A 24,097-nucleotide genomic window follows, 5' to 3' on the forward strand; every position below is an offset into this window, starting at 1 on the left:
GGCCAAAGCAGCGAGCTGGGCAGTGACAGGAAGTCACGGCCAGGGCTGGATACTAAGAGAACACTAAAGTCCTGGGAGCAAATGTGAGCGGTGCATCCAGGGCGGATGGAGACCCTGTGAGGCATGCATTAGTATTATCGACTCGAGAGATGAATCACTTGAGACGCTGGGTTGCTTGCCTTTAATAATAACATGCGTGGAGCACATCCTCTGTGCTAAGCACCTCACACGTGTTATTTCACATAGTCCTCATTGCAGCCCCTCCCTAAGGATGCCCCCCCGCCGGGAGCCTCACCTCCCGGGGTTCATGCTTTGTGTGGGCCCCTTCTCCTCGAATCTGGCCCATCACTTGCTCTTGACCAACAGAAGCAGCGGAAACGACAGTGTGACTTCTGAGGCAAGGTCATAAAATAAACTTGTAGCTTCTGCTCCGATCTCTCTCGGAATGCTTGCTCCCCGCAGGGGCCCGGCCACCGGCCTGGAGACGCTGGTCCTGCTGACAGCCTAGCTGAGCCCCCAGCCCCCAGCCAGCACCCACAGCCAGTGCTGGGAGGGGCCAGCTTGGACCCTCCCCGCCCAGCCAAGCCCCAGATGACTCCAGCCCTGGCCAGCATCCCACCAAAGCGTCATGGAAGACGCCGAGCAAGGAATACCCAGCTAAGCCCAGGCAACCCGTTAAGCCATAAGAGACAATAACACATTTTTATTTTAAGCCACTACATTTTAGGGTGATGTGTTATAGATCCACAGAAAACTGACAGACTGCTTGCCAACAGACTCGGGCCATCTCCCCATTTTACAGCTGAGGATACTGAGGCACGGGGAGGCGGAGGGACCTGGTGCGAGTCCACGGCTGGTGAGGGTCAAAGTGGGGATCTGCTCCCAAGCTGTCTGAGCCCAGGGGCCGCCCTTCAACCACCCCTCCGCAGTGCCTGCCCCCAGCGGCCCAGCAGTGCATGTCGGCAAGGTGTGAACGAGGCCGTCTGACCCTCAACCGTGGACCCTTCCCCTTCCTGGGCACGTGTCCCTCCCAGAAGCCGGTGCCCAACATCAGCTGGGCATCTCTGATCCCCGACCTCCCGAGTCTCCGCGGCCTGTCTCGCTCTGCTGGGCGGGGAGGCAGAGGCTGGCGCTGTCTGGCCTCAAAGCTGCTCTCCCGCCTGGTGCCTGGGGCGGGGATGGGGGAGGCGCTGGGGCCAGAATTTTGACAAACGGCCTCACACATATTAAACAAGAGAAATGACACAATGACGCTGCACAGCCCTGGCGAGGCCCCAAAAGCAAGGGACGAAAAATGGGGCTGATCCATCTTGCAGGCCTTGGTGACAAGAAGAAATGGATCAGCCCTAATAGGGACCGCACGTTGGGCCCCGGCCTTAAGTAAGTCAGATGAGAATGAGGCCAGCCCCAAGGGAACAGGAGCAGGGCAGGAGGCCTGGCTTCCAGGGAAGGAAAGCTTCCCATGGCCGACACCGGCAGGCCCCGTTCGAGACACTGAGTGCCAGGGCGGAGAGCCAGGGGCTTCTAGAATCCTATTGCTACTTAAGGCGGTGGGACTCCGGGTGAGTGACCCAACCTTTCTGAGCAACCCGGCGGGGGGGGGGGGTTTGCGTGTGTTAAATTTCATATGGAAATCGGTAACATTAGAAGGGCTGGTGTTTGGGGCGCCTGGGTGGCTCGGTCGGTTAAGCGTCCGACTTCGGCTCAGGTCACGATCTCGCGGTCCGTGAGTTCGAGCCCCGCGTCGGGCTCTGTGCTGACGGCTCAGAGCCTGGAGCCTGTTTCCGATGCTGTGTCTCCCTCTCTCTCTGCCCCTCCCCCGTTCATGCTCTGTCTCTCTCTGTCTCAAAAATAAATAAATGTTAAAAAAAAAAATTTTAGAAGGGCTGGTGTTTGAGAGCACTTGCCGTGTGTCAAACAGCGTGCCACGCACATCCACGAAGTGTGTACGTATCACCCCGTTCTCGCAGAGGCAGAATACAGAGGTTAGGAGTGTGGGCTCTGAGGCCACACTGCCCGGGTTCAGATCCCAGCCCTGCCGCCCAGTGGCCAGAGAGAGCTTGGACGGGTTACTTAGGTTTGCCTGTGCCTCAGTTTCCCCTCCACAAAATTTCCACCGCACCGCGCCGTGGCGATGGTGACATACCACGCCTCGATACGTGGCACAGGCGGTCACACACGTGCTCACACCCAAGAATGTTCATTCCTTTCCTTTGCCCCCTTCTCTAGCTCAGGTGACCACCGTCCAAGGTCAAGAGCTCAGGCGACAGCTGCTAGAAGGAGGGACGTGTAGGGCAACAGGGGGCACCAGAGCCTTAGCTGGTTTCCCTGCGAGCCTTCCACTTAACAGGGATCAAGGACGGTGATGGGAGGGTCAAGGTCCCTTTAAGACACGTGCCTTTGCAAAGCAGAAACCAAACAGAGGGTGGGAAGGGGTGAAATTAGCAAGAGTCCCCAGTGGTCTGGAAGGGGGTCCTTCTTACTTGAAGCCCTACTCCTACTCCATTCTGACGATCCTCCAAAGTCTCTGTACCTCCTGTCCCCTCTGCCCAGCACATTGTCTTATTCCCTTCTCCACATTTTGCCCGATCACATTCTCCCCAGAGGACCCTCCCTGCCCGAAGCTGAGTCAGCAACCCCTCCTCTGTGCTCTGTGCTTGCTCTGTCCCCGAGTAAGCAATCGGTAAACGCATGTAAAGTGACTGAGTGGATAAGTGGTTCCCGGCCACCAGAAGCAGGCCTGCATACCTCGTGTAATGGACAACTGAGGTCGTTGTCTTTCCTCCTTCTGATAACCCCGCCTCACCCCTAATTTTCCACTGGGGAGGCTCCTCCTCCTGTCTCTGTCCAAGGGATTGGGTGGGGCCAATCCCGCCGCCTGGACCTTGTGACTCAGGCCAGACCAATCAGGGTCGAAATCATTGGTCATGGGATGGGCACACGACTTAAGCTAATCCAATGACAGCCATAACCAGGATTTTGGCGGGAAATATGGGAAAGAAGCCCCATCTCTCTGCTGGTATTGCTACGTTTGTAAAATGGAAGCCTAGAGCTGGGCATGGTGACCATCTTTGCTTAGGGAAGGCTGCTTGTGAATGAAGACAAGACAAAGGACAAAGGGAACAGAGACAGGCAAGGGGGCGGGGAGAGCTCCTGATAAATCACCTGAGCACCTGGACCCAGCTGTGCCTGGGGCAGATGCTCACCCAGCACCCATCCCGATCATTCACCACCGGAGAGTTTTGGGCTCATTCCTCGCCCGAGAGGTAAGCGTGGGCAAGCAGAACCAATATGCTCCTGGCCCTCCCTCAGCTGTGGTGATGATTCAGGAGAGAGAAGATGACCTGAGTTGGGCCCATCAGGGGGAGACCGGGGACTTTGGTCAACGTTGGGGAAAGAGGAACCCTCCCTTCCCCCGTATGTGAAGGAAGAAGCACCAGGAGGGAGCTTTCTCACCACCAGGAGGAAAGCCCACCCAGGGACAGGGTTAAATTCGCAGAGGGTCACAACGGATTTTTCCGTCGTGACCCGAGGCCCCCCAGCTGACCCAACTGGACTTCTGGGTCACCCGAACTAACACACACCCCTTGTTTACTTGGCTCGGGAGTCTACTGATTCTGTGTTGCTCTTGCACACAAAACTTATCCGACCTCCCAGGCCCCCCCACCCCCACCGCCCCCAACTCGTCAGCTTCCACCTCCACCTTCCAGAACGGCCTGTGTGGCAGGGGTCAGAAGCTTTACTCTGTAAAGGGCCGGGCGGTGAACATTTTAGGCTGTGTGGGCCACTGACTGTCGCCTGCAACCGCCCAGCTCTGCCATTGTAGCGTGAAAGCAGCCACAAGACAACGCGTGAATAACGAGAGTGGCTCTGTCCCAATAAAACTTTATTTATGGACACTGAAATTTAAATTGCACATGATTTCCAGGGTGTTAGTCTTCTTTTGATTGATTTCAAGCATCTGAATATGTAAAAACCATCCTTAAGTTGAGGGCTGCATAAAAACACGTAGTGGATGGGCCATAGTTTGCCAACCCCAGATCTAGAGTCTCAAAGTCCCCGTGCACTCTGGGCTACCCTTGCCCTCTTCTGCCCTTCCTCCCTCGCCTGGGCCGAGCTGCCGAAGGCCCAGCATGCGTGGAGGCTCTGGTGTCTGAAGGTCAAAGGCCACTTACCAGAAGGACCATCCGTAGTCCCAGGAGTGGGGTCTCCAGTCTTCAGGGCCGAGGCTCACGGTGACCTGGAACACCTGTGTGTACATCATGTGGGCGACCATTCCCAGGAGGCCTGTGGGGGGAGCAGAACAAGAGGTCAGGAAGCAAGGTGGAGCTCTGTCCACCTTTGTCCTGTGGGCCTGTCAGTGCTGGGGGACAGCATGGAAGGGGAAGGGCCGTTGGTAGGACCAGAGCGGGGAAGCCAGAGGGTGGTGTTTTCTAAGCCAGCCAAGGAGCTTGAGTCTGAGCAAGAAGGTACAGGGAAGGCGTGGAGAAATTAAACAAGGGAGACACAGAGTCAAATCTGCACGGACGGGCAGACTTTTTCTTTGTCTTTTTTTAAGTTTACTTATTTATTGTGAGAGACAGAGACATCATGAGTGGGGGGCGGGCAGAGAGAGAGAGAGAGGGAGAGAGAGAATCCCAAGCAGGGTCTGTGCTGTCATCTGGGAGCCTGACTCGGGGCTTGAACTCACGAAACCGTGAGATCGTGACCTGAGCCGAAACTAAGAGTCAGATGCTTAACCGACTGAGCCACCCGGGAGCCCTGAACTTTTTCCGTTAAGTACCAGGTAAGTAGATATTTCAGGCTCTGTGGTCCAGGCAGTCCCTGTTGTAACTACTTCTCTACTGTCGTAGCACAAAAGAGTCAGAGACAATAAACGTATGAATGGATGAGTACGGCTGTGTACCAATAAAACTTTAGAAAAACAGGCACCGAGCCAGATTTTAACCCGTGGGCTATAGTTTGCTGATTCCTGCGTTAGGAGGTCATTTGGGAGAAGCAGCCTAGAGGGTATTTTTCAAACTGCAGGTGTTGATTCGCTAGACTAGTGGGTCATGAAATCACCTTCAATGATTGCCACTGCTGATTGCCACATTAAAAAAAAAAAAAAAAGAAGAAGAATGGAACAGAATGGAACGGAACGGAATGGAAATATCTGATACATCAAATGTAGCAGGAATGAATATTGTTTTGGAGACCTTTTCAGTTCTATGCATGTGTACATGGGCGCAGTGACTGAAACATGAAATGTTTTTCTGTGGCTCATGGTCAAAAATCTTTGAGCCCACTGGCTGGGAGAACTTGGATTCCAAGGGATCTGAGTGGGAATCCTCTTCCACCATGTTTTCATCACGTAGCACTGGGCAAAGCCTCACCCTCTGAGCTTCAAGTCCTTGAATCCGAAGACGAGGACTGTGACACGTAAGGCAAAGAGTCAGTGAAGTGAGGCAAGGCAGCCTCAAGTCTGTGCTCAGTGGCATGTAATCATTATAGTCACCAGGATTATTATAAACCTGGGGACATTTCTCTGTGTGGACTGTGGCATCTGGAGCCCTCAGGAACCTAACCTTAGATAGAGTGATACACTATTGATGAGAAGGGGAGGGATAGATAACAAGAAGAAAGGAAAACAACCATGTTTGTGCACCTGCTATGTGCCAAGCACTCTGTATGATTACTTCTTAATTTTCATAACAACCCTCTGAAGTATCATGAAGTACCTTGATCAGGACTATGTACCGTTGTTCAGGTTGCCCACTGCGCATCTCCATAGGGCCCCATTCACAATACAGTCTATGTTGAAGCAGAACCATGCCTACAAGGCTGTATGTGGTAGCCCTGAATACGATTATTCCATTCCACAGGGGAGAAAACAGAAGCCCGGAGTGGGAAAGTCTGTCCAAGGTCACAGAGGGAGTCAATGGCATAGTTGTGACTGGTGCCCATATCCAAATGCCCTCAACTCCAAGGCTCTCCACCCTCTCCCCTCTTCTTGAAGAGGAGGCAAGAGAAAAGATGGAGGTAAGGAGTGGAGAGATGGAGGTTTAGCAAAGGCAGAAGTAAAGAGGGAGTGGGGTTCTGTGTCCTGGGACCCAGGGTGGGGAATGAAGGGAGGAAGCCATCCTGTGTTCCCACAGGGTGGAGATAAATGGTTAGCAACTGGTTCTCCAGAGGCAAAAGAAAAGCCCTGATTTGTAGCATCTATCAGGTTCCACGGTGCCACTACAGCCAATGTCAAGCGACCAGTGTGAGGTCACGGAAGGCAGAGCAGAGGAGAGGTGTGCCCAGTGGGCACCCGTAGGCTCCAGCACACCTCGTGCCTGACGCCAGTCACTGGACCCCAGGCCCAAAGGAGACCAAGGACTCTGTGGTTGTCATAGACAACCCCTCATAGACACTTCTCGCTATTCTCTGACTGCAGATTAGAGCTGGTGGGGAGCCCTTGAGTCAGGAAATCCCAGGGAGGAAATCCAGGCACCACGACAGGTGCTGAGGCCTCCTCAGGAGCCTCCTAAAAGTCCCTCCTCCCCCAGGCTGTCTCTGCCAGGCCCGACTACATCCTAGACCACATCCTTAGTCGTGCCCTGGCAGGTGGTGGTGCAGAACTGACCTGGGCTATCCCACCCATTTGACAGCACCCTCTCTGGTCCTCTCTGCCTTGGCCCAGTCTGTTGAAAGGAGGCGAACGGGGAGCCATATGGATATCTTCTTTTTCGTCACTTGACACAATTCTGGGTGAACTTGCCAAGACGTACGTAACTGATATAGCTTATTCTTCGGAACCAACGCGTACGATTCCTTAATAACGAAGTAGCATGTTTTATCTACCCAATCAATGGATGGTACTAGGTCTTGTCCCGTTTTCGGCTCTACAAGAAATGCTGCGATGAACACCTTTCTACAAGTCTTTTTGGGGATACAAGCAAGTACTGTTCCGGATGGAATAATAAGAATTGCTGGGTCATAAAGTATATGCGTTTTAAATTTGAGTCAATGTCAGAAAATTGCTTTCCTGCATGGTAGCCCCATCATGTGTTTCTGCCAGCTGTCTGGGGGTACTTACCTAAACCTTCACAACACTGGAGATTCCAAAACATGAAAACCTGTGCCCATCGCAGGATGCAGAATGACACCTCAACATTGTTGTCAATTTTATATTTCCCTCATACTAGTGAGCTTGGGCGCGTTTCACATGTTTATTGACCATGCCTATCTCTGTCTGTATAGTGCCTGTCTGTATCCTTTGTCAATTTTTTCTTAAAAAAAAAAGTATTTTCTCTTATCGGTTGGTAGGAATTCTTTATGTATTCTAGATACTAATCCTGTCTGTCACGTAGACTACCCAAGAGTTTACTGCTCTGTCTTTTCCCATGTACCAAACACCTTCTTGTTTTTTTAAATTAATAGACTTTACTTTTTAGAGCAGGTTTAGGGTCACAGAAAAAGTGAGGGGAAATTATGGAGAGTTCCCATGTGTCCCCAGTCACCACCGCCACAATCTCCCGTATGATTAACATGTTGCATTCGTGTGGTACATTTGTTACAATTGATGAGCCAACACTGATCCATTATTATTAACTAAATCCTGAGTTTACATTAGGGTTCACTCTTCATGTTGCACATTCTATGGGCTTTGATAAATGTATAGTGACAGGTAACCACCATTACTGTGCCGAATCATTCATAGCCTTAAGAATCCCCTGTGGTCCACCTTTTTATCCCTCCCTCCCTCTCTGCCTCCCTGAACCCCTGGCAAACACCGATCTGTTTATAGTCTCCACAGGCTTGCCTTTTCCAGAATGTCATATAGTTGGAATCACATAGTACATAGCCTTCTCAGGCTGGCTTCTCTCACTTAGCAATATGCATTTAAGGTCCCTCTCTGTCTCTTCATGGCTTTCTAGTGCTGAATAATGTTCCATCGTCTGGACCCATCACAGGCCATTTACCTGTGGTCCAGTTACCTGTGGAAGGACATCTCAGTTGCTTCCAAGTTTTGGCAATTATGAATAAAGCTGCTTTTGTCAAACACTTTGATATTTGATATAGTCAAATTTACCAGGCTTTTCCTTTGCAGTTTTCACATGCTGTGTCTATCTTTTTGGAAAAGGAACACCTGTAAATGCATTGTCCTATATTTTTACATTAATTCACCTAGAATTTATCTTGGTGAATGGTGTGAGTTAAGGATCTAAGTTAAGTGTTTTTAATGAGTAGCTGATTGTCTTGAATCCTTATAGAATGACCTGTCCTTTCCCCCACTGATTTCATTTTTATTTTATTTATTTTAATTTTTTTTATTATTACGTTTCTTTATTTTTGAGAGGCAGAGAGAGACAGAGCATGAGTGGGGGAGGGGTAGAGAGGGAGACACAGAATCGGAGGCAGGCTCCAGGCTCTGAACTGTCAGCCCAGAGCTCGACGCAGGGCTCGAACCCACAAACTGTGAGATCATGACCTGAGCCAAAGTCGGATGCTTAACCAACTGAGCCACCCAGGTGCCCCTGATTTTATTTTTATTTTATTTATTTATCTTGAGAGAAAGAGACAGCACGAGCAGGGAAGGGGCAGAGAGAGACAGAGAGAGAGAATCCCAAGCAGGCTCCACACTGTCAGCACAGAACCCGATGTGGGGGACAACCTCATGAATCATACGATAATGACCTGAGCCGAAATCCAACTGAGCCACCCAGGCGCCCCTTCCCCGCTGATTTTAAATGACACTTACATTCCAAGCCCCACCTGTACGTGAGTGTTTCCTGATGTCACTCTGTTCTACTGGTCTGCCTCTGTTCTTGTGTCAATGCCACACTCTTTCACCCCTTATAAGTCACAGTAGAGTCTGTTATCTGGGAGGACAGCCTCCCCCCGCTCACTTCCCAGTGCTCGTTCCCCCTAGAACTGCTGCCTTACCCAGGAACCTTGCACCTTTAGTGGGGTCCTGACCCCTTCCCTAGCCCCAACCAGTCCCTTTCTGGGTTTGTGGGGGGGTGGGGGGTGGGGGGGAGGGCTCACTCTCCAAACCCTCAGCTGTTCTAACGTCTTGAGTTTCTTCTGCACTATGCCAGTCCAGATGCTCTCCGAGTTATGTGGCCTCTGCGTGTCTTGTTTTCTCATCTATAAAATGGGGATATCAGTAGACACAGGTAATCCCAATGAGCATCTACTAATGCAGGAAAGCGTTCATGAGAACAATCACTCCTTCTATTAGGGCAGTGGGGACATGACGAAAACACCCAGCGAGACCCAGAAGCCAGACCCAGCCTGTTGGCAGAACAATTTTCTAAACTGTTAGTTTGGAAAAGCAGTGATTTCTCAATCGGATTCCATTTACTCCCAAATATGAAAGGCCGTGTTTTAAGGAAAGTCAATAAACGAAAATTATTTCTTCATTCAAAGAATTCAAAGATAGGCTGGTGAGTTGCTCTGACTGCATTTTGAAGCGTCTCCTTTAAACATCTGATCCTCGCCTGTGTTTCTGGAAGCATGTCTGTTCTGCACAGGGAAGTCCGTGGTAGCGTCTGTCACACAAACTCTCCGCAGAAGGAATTGTTTCCAACTCCTGCGAATTAGAAAGTGACTTTCTGCAGTTACCGCACCTCCTGAAATTGGCAAGAAGGAGGCTTTCCTGCGCTGCGACTGCTGCTTCCCGGCGGCCGCACACCAGGAAGCGCAGGGCTGTAAATCTCATTTTCCAACTCCTGACACCGTCAGTGGGGGCCCCGACCCACATGGTGAGGCAGGCGTGGCTCCTTCCAGCCCCTGGGGAACACAGGAGGGCACTGGGGGCGAGGCTGACTGCGGGGTCAGAGCTGACCCCAGAGCGGGCAGGGCTGCCGTGACCCCCGCCCTGGCCTCCGCTGCTCACACTGAGGAAGGGAAAAGTCTGCTTTTAAGTCCAGAGGGGCTGGCGTGGGCCCAGAGGGAAGAGACAATGTCGGGAGGGTCAGGACGTTAGGCGCGGGGTAAAGCCACAGTGAAACAAAATGAGCACCAGCTATGTGACCTTGGGTAGGTGACCTCCCGTTTCTGTGCCTCAGTTTCCTCAACATAACACAGGGATAACAATAGCACCTACCTCATGGACTCATGAGTATCCAGTGGCTTATATTTGTAAAGCATCTAGAACAGTGCTTGCATGCAGGAGGTCCTATAGTGGTGTTTCTTGAATGAATGAATGAATGAATGAATGAATGCTTGAGGCTCACTATATAGGCCCTCTAGACTCTACACTCGTCCAGGAACCCGGTTTGTGGTCCCCAGCACTCGGTAATATGTGTTGAATGAACAGATGACCACGGATGTCAAGGTGCGTGGGGGAGGGGCACTAGGTTGCCTGGTGGGAAGTCCTGGGTCTGGGATGCGGGAATGAACGAGGGCAGGGCCAGATTTTGGCAACTTTGGAGAGCGAGTTGTCTACAGGAGCTAAGATGCGAGTCATCATTCATTTATTTATTATTCATTAATTCAATCAGCCAATGAATATTTATTGAATGCTTTTCATATGCCAGGCATTGTTCTAGCGCGTGGGGACCACTGACATAGACAGACCGATGCCTTGCCCTTGAGGCCCAGACAACGAGCACGTAGGTTAACGAGAACACATCAGGTAGCGAAAAGTGCCACGATGCATTATAAAATAGGACAATGTGACGGGAGAGATCCCAGGGGCTGCTCAGACTGGGTGGTCAGGGAAGCCCTCTCTGGGGAGGTGACGTTTAAGCAAAGGCTTGAATGGGAGCTGGAGGCAGCCACAGGGAGGTCTGGGGAAGAGCACTCCAGTCAGAGGGAGAGGCCTGGCAAAGGCTGAAGACAGGACCCTGACCTGGTGGGGGGGGGGGGGGGGGGGAGAAGAGGCCCCTGCAGAGGGGGACGGACAAGGTGTCTCGAGACCGGCCAGGAGGGCGGGCGGTGGCCAGGATCTGCCGGGCCACGGTGATGAGCCTGGCTTTTATTGTAAGCGTGACCGAAGCCAGCAGAAGGCCAAAGCAGGGGCCCAATTTACGTTTACAGCACACTCCGGTTACTTGGAAAGGAGAGAGGATGCGGGAGGGGTGGGGAAGAGGGTCCCCCGGCTGGGAGGCCTGAGGCTTGGCCCAGAGTTGCTGGCAGCTCCGGGCCGGTATGCAGCTGCAGCCACCGGGACGTGCTGAGGGACTGGACATGGGGCCGAGGGGACCTGGAGCCCAGGATGACCTCCGGAGTCTCGGTTTGGGCAACCGGGCAGACGGTGGTGCCGCCCACTAAGGCGAAGAAGATAAAGGAAGGAAGACGTTAGGTTGGGTAGGCTCCAACGTGGGCCATATTCGCTGGAAATGCCTATCTTATATGCAAACAGAGATAGCAAGCAAGTAGCCGGGTGTGCAAGCTTGGGGTTCGGGGAACAGTCCGAGCTGGGGATTAAATGCATGAGGCATTGGCGGAGAGAGAGAAATGACCTGCAGAGAGGTTGTAGGAAAAGCAGGCCCCGGGCAGAGCCGATGCCAGGGCCGAAGGGGACAGGAGGAGCCAACAGCAGGAGGAAACCAGAGTGGCTTCACCAGGGCCGGGGGAAGCACCCAAGTCAAGAAGGAGGGAGCAGCCGGTGAGGTCAAAGACGAAGACAGACAAGTGACCGTCGTATTTACCACCATGCAGGCCACTGGGGACAGGTGATCGGCGACAACAGGCTGGTAAGAGGAGAGTAGAGAAAGCAGCGAAATAGTCCCAGAGAAGGCAGAAGCGGGGGATAAAGGGGTGATGGTGGGGCTCAGGGAGGGCTGCTGAAGAGGGGAGATTGAGAGTGCTCCCGCGCTCACCCCAGGGGCGATCAGGTAGACAGGGGGACACTGGCAATCAGAGGAACCCCAGGGCGACTGCGGAAGCTGGGCAGAGGGAAGGTAGCAAGCCACTACGCAGGACGAAGGGGCTGGAGGCAACTCTCCTCCTTCCTTTCCACCCAGCCGGGCAAGGCCACCAGCTGAGAGCGAGCCAGAGGGTGAAACAGTCTTTTCCGGGAGTGGGGGTGGGAGCGCACGTGGCGCGGGGCAGCGCCGTGTGCGTGCAGGACCTGCGCTCGGGAGCCTAAACCGAGACCAGGCCGCAGGGCAGCGACGCCGGCGCTGACACAGGACACGCGGGGGCACCGAGCCACGACGCGTCCCTGCGGCAGGGGCTGTGGTGGACCCTGGCCCAGGTGACCCCTCCTGCGGACACCGTCCCTGGTCCGGAGGTGCCGCCTGGATCAGCACGCGGAGCACTGATGCCCAGCTGGACCCCAGGACGCGTCTTGCATTTGACCTGGCTCCCTTTTGCGGGATTCGCACACGGGGCGCTAACGGCATGCTCCGTTCATTGGTGGGAAGCGGCCGATTGACTCGTTTATAATGGAGTGTATTATTGAAGATGCTAAGTTATTACTCCGAACGCTCAGAGAGCATTCGCGGCTAAATAAATACTCTTGTGTCCCCAGGCGCTGATCTGGATTTGCCAACATGCCACGCATGTCATGTCGGGACGCGACACAGAGGGGCTGGTGGGGACCTGGAGGAAGCTGAAACCCGATGACACGGGGCAGGATGGCGGCAAAGGGGACACCCCTGCTGGGGTGGCCTGACTTTCAGTTGATTAGTCACTGAGCACATATTGAGTACCTGCTGTGTGCCGGGCTCTCCTCCAGCTGTGGGGGATACACTGGGAGCCAGCGAAACAGCATCCCTCCCAGTGCTCTGGAGGGATGGGAGAAGCGGACAAGCTGGGGACGGACATGTGCCAGGGCAGCCAAGGGGGAGGGCCAGGGGCCCCTGAGGAAGGTCAGAACAGAACGTCTCCCAGAGGAGGTGATTTCCAAGCTGAGAGTTAATAGCTCGGAGGGAGCAAGAAGGCGGGCCGGGCAGCGGGACCGCAGGCAGAGCCCCCAGGCAAAGTGGCTTGGTGGGCTGTAAGGGCCTGAGGCAGGGCACGTGGGTGGGGGAGCTGCTGCTACAGGAATACACAAGACACTGAAAAGTTCCAGAACCATCGTAGGGAGTTTGGGCTTGGTCCTGAGGGCAAATGGGCAGGGATCACATAACTGTAAGCAAGAAGGCAAGAATCAGACAAGAATCAGACGTGCTTCTGTAAGATCCCTCTGGCTGGTGTGTAGAGAACGAGAAGGTGGGAGGCAGGGAGTCGGGAGAGGCCGCAGCGGCGCCCCAAGCGACAAGGACCAAGGACGTGGCCCGGCCAAGGCTGCTGAGGTCAGGAGGCGGGCGGGCAGGTCACCAGGGTGGGTGGAACTTTGCTGAGATGGCTGAATTCCCAGTCAACCCGCAGGCACTGAGGAGCCCTGCCTCAGGAATGGGGAGCGACTGGGGGTAACTGGTGGGGCTGACCCAATTAACAACAGCTCTGGAAAGAAAACTTTGACATTCTAAAGGCTAGTATTTCATGACAACCATCCGTGGGGCGGCAGACAGGAAAATAAATCTCTTATCTATACATTTCTAAAATATCCAGTTGTTTGTCTGGACAGAGACCAAAGGCTGATTCTGACTGTCCCTTGTGCCCTTTGACCTGGGAGGGACCACATACAGCGCGTCCTCGTGCACGGAAAACCGTGGCCAAGAAGCCGAGCTGAGGCTATGTTTAAAGCTTGCCCAGAACTATTTTTAAAGAACAGGCTATTTTTAGACCCTCTCCCGAGAACCCGAAGCCTCTCTTGGTAGCATATTTCAGGGTTTAAAAAGTTCCTCCTTACACATAACCTAAATCTTTCCAGCTCCAATTTAAGCTAATTTCTCGCTCTGCCCTCGAGGACAAGGGGCCGAACCGGTTGGCTTCTTCTCAAGGGGAACCTTTGGGAGCTTGGCAATTACCGACTCGCCCCTCAACCTTGTCTGCCCGGTACTAGATCATTGCCATTGCTCTGCCCTTCCTGCAAAGGTCTCCTTTCAGACCACTTGAGTCATTAGCATCACTGCTTGTTTGGATTCTATTTGCCTTTTAAAGTGAAGTGGCCCAAATCAGAAGTGGCATTGAATAGGGGGCCTTCCCATTTTAAAAACTAGGTTTACTGAACCACCACTGGCCTCGTCTACCCCAGTCACCTCCATCAAGCCCCGAGGCAATGAGCGGGCTCAGACCCTCCCCAACACCCCCCTCCCCACCCCCCCGCAGGTGGGGGTGGGGGTCTAGAAGGGTACTTGAGGCCTTGACCCCAGTTCCTGGTGAGTCTTGGGGTAGCCCAGGGCAATCTGGTGGTGGGATGGCTTTTGATATTAAAAATCACAGATTTGTCCCCCCCCCCCCCCAGCATTTCTTCATTTGGGTAACTGGAGAGAAGATCTCAATGACCTCGGGGCACAGGTATCATAGAAGACTGGGAAAACCAGAGTCAGAGTCCCAAAGCCCACACTGCAGGTGTTCACTGAAAAGGTTCGGGAGAACGTTTGATGAAGCAGAGCCAGCTTCTCTCCCCTCCACCTGGAGACCAGGTAAGCTTCCCTGCCTGGGGGGGGGGGGGGTGAGAGGGAGGAAACAGAGGAGGAGAGGATGGTGGGTCCCAGGAAAGAGCGAATTCAACTTCGCAGACGGGAGCAGAGCAGCCCCCGCAGGGCCCCCAGCCTCCGCCTCGGGCCCCCTCCAGGACTTCCCCGGGGCGGGGGGGGGGGCACATGGGCTTGAGATCAGCCCCCACCAAGGGTCCTCTCCCAATATGAGTGGACAGCAGACAGCAGTGGATGTCCTATGGCAGTGGGGCCACGTGCTCATAGACACAGCCAGTGCGCCCTCGAGATTGTTCAGGGTGATGTCCTCCTGGGGCTCCCATGTGACCCTTCGCACGCACTCACCCCACTTTGATGACCTCGGATGTTCATAAGCCCCCCACGACAGAGGGTGGGCCCTCACCTGCAGGGAGATGGCGGGAGGAAGGGGAGCAGGTGCCCTGGCCTGTGCCTGGGTAGGAATGAGGGGAGCAGGTTGGAGCCCTCCACCAGAGGGCTGGAAGGCCCCCTCGACGTGCCCACACCCCCAAGTCACAGTCCTGGCCCTCTCTCTCCCCCTGCCTTCTGCATCTCTGCCCTGGAAATTCACATGCCCCAGGAATGTGGTCCTGACATTCTACCCAAGCCCGGGACTTGGGCTGCATCTGTGGGGAACAGCCCCGATTCCAGCATGATAATCAAAGCCTTGTCTGCCGAGGGGTGCCTTCTCAGCAGCTCCCAGCCAGCCCCACCCCCAGCCTCTAGACCCTGCTGCTAAACAGAGATGCTCCGAGCACCCTGTAAGAGTAGGGTCCCTGAGTGGTGGGAACAGGCCCGCTCTCTCAAGCCTCAGTGACTGCTCAGCTCTCCACATGCCCCACTAGACACGAGGGCCTGAGAGTGAGGGGGGCCGATCATTGACTGCCCGGGCCGGGACACTGGAGACGAAAGGGGGTCCAGTTATAAATTACCCCGGGACAACCTGATAACCGCAGTAGAAGACATGAATGAGGCAGTGAGCCCGTGATCTCTCCAGGGACCCCTGCCACTTGCAGAGGGCCCCTAACCTTTACCCAGGGCTTTCCTTCCGCCAGGGACTTTTACACATGCTGGGTGCTACTGGGGACAGCATTCCTATGAGTGTATCCCGTTCACAGGTGAGAAACAAAGTACCTGACAGCCAGCCAGACAGTAGGGGATCCGGGACCCCCACCCAGCTTTCATTCATTCCACACGGGAGCACCTGCTAGGAGCCAGGCACCGGGCTGAGGGCTAGGGGACGATGAGACAGGTGTGGCCCTGCCCGCTTGCAGCTCTCATCAGGGACATGGACGTGGGCAGGAAAACAAAGGCCAAGGGTCAGAGCGTCAGGAGATGGGAGGTGCAGGTCCCACAGGAGCTGACACCTGGAGTCCTCTGCTCTGGGGGTCTGGGGAGACATCCCTGGGGTGGGGGGTGCTGCAGCTGAGTCTGAAGGATGAGGAGCTAACGAGGTCAGAGCTGCCCAAGTGTGGGGCACACCTCCCTCGGGCGCTCAAGCTTATTTTAGACCAGAAGTTCTAAACCTCAGCACTATTGACATCCGGGGCCAGATAACGCTTTGCCGTGGGGGTGGGATGGCCAGCCGCACCCCCGGCCTCTGCCCTTCCATCAGATGCCAGGAACATTCGCCTGCCCCCTCCCCCAAGTGCCGACAACCAAAAACATGCCCAGACCTTACCAAGTGTCCCTGGTGGCGGGGTGGGGGATGGGGAGAGGGCAGAGTCGCCCCAGGGGGAGACCACGGGTTTAGATGCTACGCAAACCTTTTGACAGTGGTAATGTTTTTATTTTTGCGGTTTTACAGTCCCCTTCTATTTATTGCAAGTGTACCGGCTTTTCATTTCCGGCCGTGATCTGAAGCTTCCTTTCTGAATACATTTAAGTTTGACACAAAAAAAGTGAGTGACTGAGGAAGAAAAACGGCGGTGGAACGGCGGCCTGTGGATGTGGATGTGGATGTGGCGGTCGTGGAGGAAGAGGCAGGGGACAAAGTGTGAGGAGTGCAGGGTCAGGTGAGAGCAGGCTGCGAGGTGCCCAGGGCGGCTGCCGGCTGCGGTGTGGCCCATCAGCTGCTCACCCAGGGACAGGCTTAGGAATCTGGGTGTGTGTGGGGAGGGGGGGGCATTCTAGAGGGCATACACTCTCCCATGGAAGTTCAAGGCCAGCTTTCCTCCAGCCTGCCCACAGATTGTCTCTCTTGGGTTGGGCACCAGAGGAAGGAACTGGCTTAACTTTGGGGCCCCTGTGGCACGAAAGATAAGAATCCTTCAACACTGGAAGCACGCTCTTCGAGGCAAGAAGCTGGCGTTAGGGAAGGCACTGGGGGCCCTGAAATCACGGCGGGGGGGGGGGGCGCCCACTGGACAGTGACATCTCACCATCCATCTGGGGTATGTGCTCGCGGGGGCCACTGCGCAGGCCCCTCCCTTTGGTTGTTTTCTCTCTTCCTGCCTCTTTTCCTGTTTCCTTCTACCTCTGCCTTGGACTGTTCCTCCCTGTCTGGGTCTTTCTCCCTCTCTCTCCCGGGAATACCTGGACATGCGCCCAAGTTATAGGCAGGAGTACTCACTGTCCTCCGGTGTCACGCAGTGGGCCTTCCCCTCACCTCCCCATCCGGCCCAGGAGGGACCCTGGCCTGCACAGAGTCACCCGTGATGGGTCCGGGGCCCCCGCCTCACGCCTGGCCAGCCTTGAAAACATTCCTCCCGAAGCTCCTCTTCCGTCTGCCCGTCAAGTTAGCTGAAACGCAAATCCTATTCTCCTGGCCGGAAGCTCTGAGCTTCCACACTTCCCTCCGGCGACGCTGTGATGCCATCCCATTAGCTTCACTGCCCAGGAAGCCGCCTGGGCACCAGGAAAATGAGCTGAGTGGACGCTTTGCCACAAAACCTCCGGACAGCCCTCCCTTCCCTGGGCGCTTTACGGTGTGCAAAGCACCCGACCATCCCATTCATCCCGTGTCTCATGCTCTCCCTGCCTTATCCCAGGAAGGCTAGGTTTGGCTGCACCAGATCTGACGAGTGAGTGAGTGAAGCTCAGAGACGGAAAGCAATCCACCCAGGGTAGCACAGCACATGCGGGTCCAGGCCCACCCAACTCCAAGTCCAGATGTGTCCACATTCCATCACAGCCTCTCTCTCCCATTCACACCTTCATTCAGCCAACGTTCTGTGAGCACTTGCCGTCTGCCAGGCTCCCCTCACGGTTCAGGAAATGAAGGCGTGCCTAAGACACGCCAGGTCCCTGCCCTCACGGAGCTGACATGCTTACGAAGGAAGATAGAAAAGAAGCACATAAATTGAGAATTCAGAGTTTAATAAATGCTTTGAAGGAAATGAGGGCATGAGGAGAAAGTGGTAGGTAGTTTGGCCCAGGAGGATGGGGCTGGCCCTTCTGGGAAGGTGACAGGTAAGCCGAGACCTGGGCCGCAGGTCTGTTCTCAGACTCAGGGCAGGGAGGCCGGAAGTGCGCCGGGAGGAGCCGCTGCGGGGTCTCGAGGACATGGGGCCGGGGGCGCTGTCGGCCCTGCCTCCTTGGAAGCCCAGCCTGTGCCTGTCTTTTCCGGACCCCTGGCTCGGGGGCGCTCACAGAGGGGCACAGATGCCAGTGGCCTGCAGGTGCCTCCCGGCCCACCCCTCTCCTGGGACAGGAGCCAAGACGGAGCCACACGCGGCCAGGTGGCAAGAGGACGAAGCTGGGGTGACGGTGCAGAGGAGCTTGGAGTCGGGTGCTATCCCCGGGTCACCCTCCGGCCAGCGCTAAGAGCTCCCGCAGGGTTGGTGTCTGCGATTGCCTGAGTCTGAGCAAATCTCAGGGCGCAGGGGGTGCTCACGGAGGACGGTGAGGGGGGGCCCCGGGAGCCCGGGCTGTGTCACGGCATCAATGCCAGGCCCGTACGTGACTGCCTTGGCTCCTGTCGGCCCTGGCTGAGGCCTTCTGCTCGCCCCCTCCGCGCTCATCTCGGGTGGGCGTAGGTGGGCCTGTCTCTCCTCTGAGGAAGGCCCGGGAACCAAGCTCCCAGCAGGGCTCCCTGGGGCGCAGGGCAGGGACCAGACCGCAAGGCCCTCAGACCTCAGACTGCCGGAGATCAAGGCTCAGCTGAGTTTGTGAGCTGCTAAGCAAGGGGCGGAGGCAAGTGAGGGGTCGCTCTACGCACACTCCGGGCACAGCCTACAGCCGGGGCTCCTCCCAGTCGGCCCTGCCTGCCCCAGCAACACTTGGCGATACAGCCAGAGACTCCTGGCCACAGGCTCAGCTGCCCTGCTCCTGACCCAGGGCTCCCGGGGGTGGGGTCTGCTCACCTTCCCTAGGCCTGGCCCAGCAGTGGCCCTGTGGACCCCACCCTGCCCCCCAAGCTGACAGACACCTCCCCCAACCATACCGCCAGTTCCCTCCCTGGATAGCTGACTGTCTCCTAGGGCTCTCGGGAATATACCTTCCCCGTCGGCCCACTCCTGTATCCCAGACAAGACCATCTCTCCCATCCCCATATACGGCATGGGCCTCTTCCCCCACCCAGCAGACCGCTCAGACACCGTCACGGTAGGCCGGACAGTGTGGACTCCGGAGTTAGACCGCCTGCGTCCAAATCCTGCCTCTAACACTTACTGACAGTGCGACCCGGGCAATTCTGTTAAATGCTCCGTGCCTCAGTCTCCCCACCTAGTATAGGAAAGAGCCATGAGTTCATAGAACGGCGCCTACAGCAATGTCACTGCTCTACAAGTGTGGGGGCTCCCCTGATCGCGGACATGCCCCACTCCTGCCTGACCCCAGGACACCTGTTGCAGTGCTCCGCCTGCCGGGCCAGACGTCCTTGGACGCTGACACATGCTGGGCAGAGTCTGAGTTCTTCTCATCCTGGGGACCATGCGATCCCCCTCCTGCTAGTTCCCCCCACGTTCCCCAGCCCCCCCTCCCCCAACCACTCTCAGCTTGTTCCACTCCCCTACCAGACCACGGGGCAGAGGGCCCTCTGTGTCCCAGGTCAATGTAGAATACCTTTACTGATATATCTGCTTGGCCATGACTTGTCCCTGCAAAGGGGGTTCAGGAATGATGTGTGTGTCCTCAGGGAGAAGAATTTGGAGGGGAGCAAGTAACTGGGAAGTGTGGTGGCAATTTGAGAGATTATGTAGGCATGGGGCACCCCAGGCAGGCTTTGAGGAGGGAAGAAGGCCTTGTAGGGCGATGCTTGGGCTACATGGTGACTAATATGAAGCTATTGCCATGCGGTGCTTGACAGGTGCCTGAGGGAGGGATTCTACACGTACCACCTCATTGATCCTGCTTGGGGACTTTACGAAGGAGAAACTATTACTCACTCTTTCTAACAGATAAGGAAAGGGAGGCTCAAAAAGATTCAGGATGTGTGCGGAGGGCCAACTGGGCTGGCTCCAGAGTGGGCACCCCTGAATATTTCTCTGCTGCCCCTGGAAGGGCCAGGTTCTCCAGATGAAGGATACCAGCCCTGCCTTCCCATGCAAGCTGAACCTCAGGAGAAGAGGTACGACTAAGCATGATGACAAGAAAAATGGGAATGTGGCTGGGGAGGAGGAGGGACTGAGAGCCATCAGTGACCCAGATGGCGATCCAGACCTTGCCTGCCTTGTCACTGGTTGACTCTTACATGGTCTCCACCCTCAAGGGTCTCAGAGCCCGCAGGCCCTGCCAGGACACGTAATGTCACATGAACGGCGTATGGTGTGGTTCTGTCCAAAGACAGGAGGGTGAGGAGGGCTGCCCCTCATTCCAGCTTGCTTCCCGGACTCCCAGCACACCTACCGAGACACTACTCACCTTCAAGTTCCCAGTATTGGCCTGACAACTGCCAGTCCGCTCTGGACAGCCAGCAATGTCTACCAAGGCCAACCGGCTAGGGAGAGGGCACTGAGCTGGGCTCAGACACACCTGGGTCTGAATCTCAATTCTGCAACTTCCCAGCTGTGTGTCCGTGAACGAGTCACTTCACATCTCCAACCCCCCATTTCCTCACCTGGAGAGTGAAGATAATACCCAGTCACATCCACTCATACAACCACTATCCCTTGAGCACCTACTGTGTCCCAGATATTTTACTAAGTCTTGGGGACACAGAGGAGAGCAAGATAGAGTCGCTGTCCTCATGGAGCTGAGAGTCAAGCAGGGGAAACAGATAATAAAGATGTAATTTCAAGGAAGAAACAGAGTGAGGAGACAGAGTGACTAGAGGAAGCTGCTTCAGATCAGGTCATCGGGGAAGGCCTGAGAAGAGGCTTCAAACAGCAACCTGAAAGATAAGGAGTTGGTCATGAAAAAGCCTGGGAACAGCCCCAAACAGATGGAACAGAGATTGCCGAGGCCTTTGGGTGGGGAGAAGTGGTTGGTGTGGCTGGAGCCTGTGAAGAGGTTTGGGGGGGGGGGGCATTCAGGGAGGTGGGAAAGGACCAGTTGGGGGAGGGGTTGGGGTTTTATTCAGAACACAACAGGAAGCCACTAGAAGCTTTTAAGCATGCAAGTGACACTTCCCCCACTTAGTCATATTATACACAAGAGCAGAGCACGCAGGGCATGCTCGGTGAATGTTGGTTGACTCGTATGTGGTCTCCACCCCAGTGGGTCTCAGAGCCCCCAGGCCTCGCCAGGCCTTGCAAATGTCATGGGGATAGCGTGTGGCTCGGCTTTATGCAGAGGGGGAGCACAAGACGGCCACGGCCTCTCCTTCCAGGCCAGGTGTTCTCCGTGCTCTGCCCTCTGGCCGACTGCCAGCCGGCCACCTTCTCAGAGATAAATGGTGGGCAAACACAAACTCAACTCGTTGTCCCAAAACAGCCATCAGGGAATTTCCAGCACCTGGGAAAAGCACACAGAAGATACCATTTGTGAGAAGAGTTTTCCAAGCGCGGAGAATTTCCATCAAGGGGAAGTGTCCTCCAAGGGGCTCTTAGACTCCCCAGCCATCTGCAGCGGCAGAGGCCGTCTGGAGGGAGGGGGCGACGGAGGGAAGACGGGAGCCTGGGAAGACAGCACAACTCTTTAATGTGGAACAGCCAGGAGAGGACAGCAGGCCAGGGCAGGGACCAGTGAAGTCAAAGGCATGAAGGACCCTCAGAGGAGGCCGGCAGGAAGGTCAGCTCTTGGGGAGGGAATCTGGCAACGGCCGCCAAAGCTGAAAGTGCAGCTTCCTTTTGACCCAGCAGTTTCACCACTGGGAATTCACCCTCAGACATATTTGCATCTGTGGACAAGTATATTCATTGCCGTAGAGGGTTAAAAAATACCCTGAACGTCCACCGGCCAGGGACTAAGTGACGGCAAGAGAAATCTCCATCTCCATCTCTGATCAGACCTCCTCCACCTCTCCCATTCTCTCCTCTCCAGCCACTCTGGCCTCCTTGTCTTCCCTTCAATGTGCCGGGCATGGTCCTACGTCAGGGCCTTTGCACTTGCCACCCCTCTACCTGAGCCATTCTTCCCTCAGATCGCCACTTCTGCGGTAGGCAGCTTCAAAGACGGCCTGGTATGATCTCTGCCTCATTGCGGAACCATTATGGAATCCCCTCCCGCAGAGTATGGGCTGGGCTTGCTGACAGAATACAGATGTGATGGAATGTCGCTTCTGACGTTAGCTGCGAAAAAACACCATGGCTTCCATCTTGGGCTCTCTCTCGCTCTCTTCTTGGCACGTATTCTCTCTCTTTCTCTGTCTCGGATCAGTTGTGCTGGGGGAAGCAGGTGGCCCTGTTGCAAGCGGCCCTTGGGAGAGGCCCAAGCGGCCAGCCCGTGAAACAGAAGCTGCCACAACCGTGAGTGTGGGCTTGTATGTGGGTGCCTCGGCCCCAAGCAAGCCCTGGGGTGACCACAGCCCCGGCCCCCAGCTGGACTGCGACCCATGAGAGACTTGGGGCCAGAGCTTCCAACGCATCTGTGCCTAGATCCCTGACCCCATAAAACGGCTGAGTTTGGGGGTAATTTGCTGCACAGCAAGAACGAATTCAATTTCCTCCTCAGATGTTTCTGCTCAAATGTCTCTTGGCCATAATGGCCTCCCCTAACCACACCCACCACACCCGACACGTCATTTGCATACTTACCCGTTATCTCTCCCTACCAGCCCAGCAGCTCCTTGGAGCAGAAACGGTGTCATTTTTTGAAAAAAATTTTTTTATTAGTTTTCTTTATTTTTGAGAGGCAGAGAGAGCCAGAGCACGTGTGGGGGAGGGGCACACAGAGAGGGAGACACAGAATCGGAAGCAGGCTCCGGGCTCCGAGCTGTCGGCACAGAGCCCGATGCGGGGCCCGAACTCACGAACCGCGAGATCCTGACCTGAGCCGAAGTCGGACGCTCCGCCGACCGAGCCGCCCGGGCGCCCCGAAACGGTGTCCATTTTGTTCACTGTTGTGTCTCTAATGCCCCGAACGGCCCCTGGCACATAGAAGGTGCTAAGTAAATGCTAAGCTAATAATCCACAAGTGAAAAAGAAGTGGGTAGATTAAAATATGCTGACCCAAAATGACCCCCGAGAAATATTAAGTGGAAAAAGCAAGGCACGGAAAAGGATAGACAAGAGGCTGGTAGCCGCGGCTGAAGGTTTCACAAGGAGACATTACTTGACCCGGGGCTGGAGGGGAAGGCAGGAAGAAGGAGGAACAGGGTTTTAGCAGAATGAGCGGCCTGGGTCTCCTCAGGACCCCGTGAGGGTGCCAGCCCAGGTGCTCTTCTGAGGCGGCCCAGCCCGCTCCCACCCACGGGGCTCTTGGCCACACACGGCGCCCGCCCAGCAACCTGCCGGGCCCTCCTGCTTCCTCCCCACCTCAATCCTGCTCCTATTCCAGGTCCACCGGGCACCTGACCTTTTATCTTCCTGCTCCCGGCCTGTAACTTGGCATATATTTTCCCGAACTGGATTCATCAAGGTTCGTGGGGTGGGGTGCCTGGGTGGCTCAGTCGGTTGAGTGCCCGACTCTTGGTTTTGGTTCAGGTCATGGTGCCAGGGTCATGGGATTGAGCCCCAAGTCAGGCTCCGCGCTGCGCTTGGAGCCTGCTTGGGATTCTCTCTCTCTCTCTCTCTCTCTCTCTCTCTCTCTCTCTTTCTCTCTCTCTCTGCCCCTCTCCCCCACTCGTGCTCTCTCTCTCTCTCCTCTCTCTCAAAAAAAAATTAAAAAGAATCATCCACAGGCCCCTTTGGCTTGATATCTCCCTGGGAAGTGTCGCCTGCCCCAGCACCACCTGGGATCCAAACCCTGGCTATTCCGTCGGCTTGACTGGGCTTCTCAGTCCCTGGGGGATTCAGAAACTGCCACAGGGTGGGGAGCGGAGGAGGTACAAGCGGCCTCACTGGATAAACATGAACAGCACGGCTTGGCTGCACCCCCCACCCCCACCCGCACCCGTGCTCTAGACACAGGCGGTAAATGCACTTTCGTAGACTCTCCCTCTTTGTGTCTCTCCAGTTCTGCCTCCCTGTGTCTCTATTCCTTTTCCCCTGTTTTTCTCTGTACGTCTCTCTGTCTTCGCCTCTGTCTCTGTCTCTGGTTGTCTAGGTCTCCATCTATACTATGATTCTCTGTTTCTGGGTGTCTCATACTCATCCTTCCCTCTCTGTGTCTGGCCTGGTCTGTGCACCCCCCCG

The 24,097-nt window shown here is 55.2% G+C and overlaps 1 protein-coding gene across 2 annotated transcripts in view; it reads right to left on the reverse strand.

Moving 5' to 3' along the window:
* GSG1L (GSG1 like) overlaps positions 1–24,097 on the reverse strand; it is a 201,086-nt gene that overhangs the window by 29,772 nt on the left and 147,217 nt on the right. For both annotated transcript variants that reach the window (XM_030301417.2, XM_030301416.2), the window contains one exon: positions 4,176–4,287. In XM_030301417.2, coding sequence (XP_030157277.1) covers positions 4,176–4,287 — 112 coding nt within the window. The remainder of the gene's footprint in view (positions 1–4,175; positions 4,288–24,097) is intronic.

The sequence above is a fragment of the Lynx canadensis genome, chromosome E3, assembly GCF_007474595.2.
Source record: "Lynx canadensis isolate LIC74 chromosome E3, mLynCan4.pri.v2, whole genome shotgun sequence".
Taxonomy (NCBI): Eukaryota; Metazoa; Chordata; class Mammalia; order Carnivora; family Felidae; genus Lynx; species Lynx canadensis.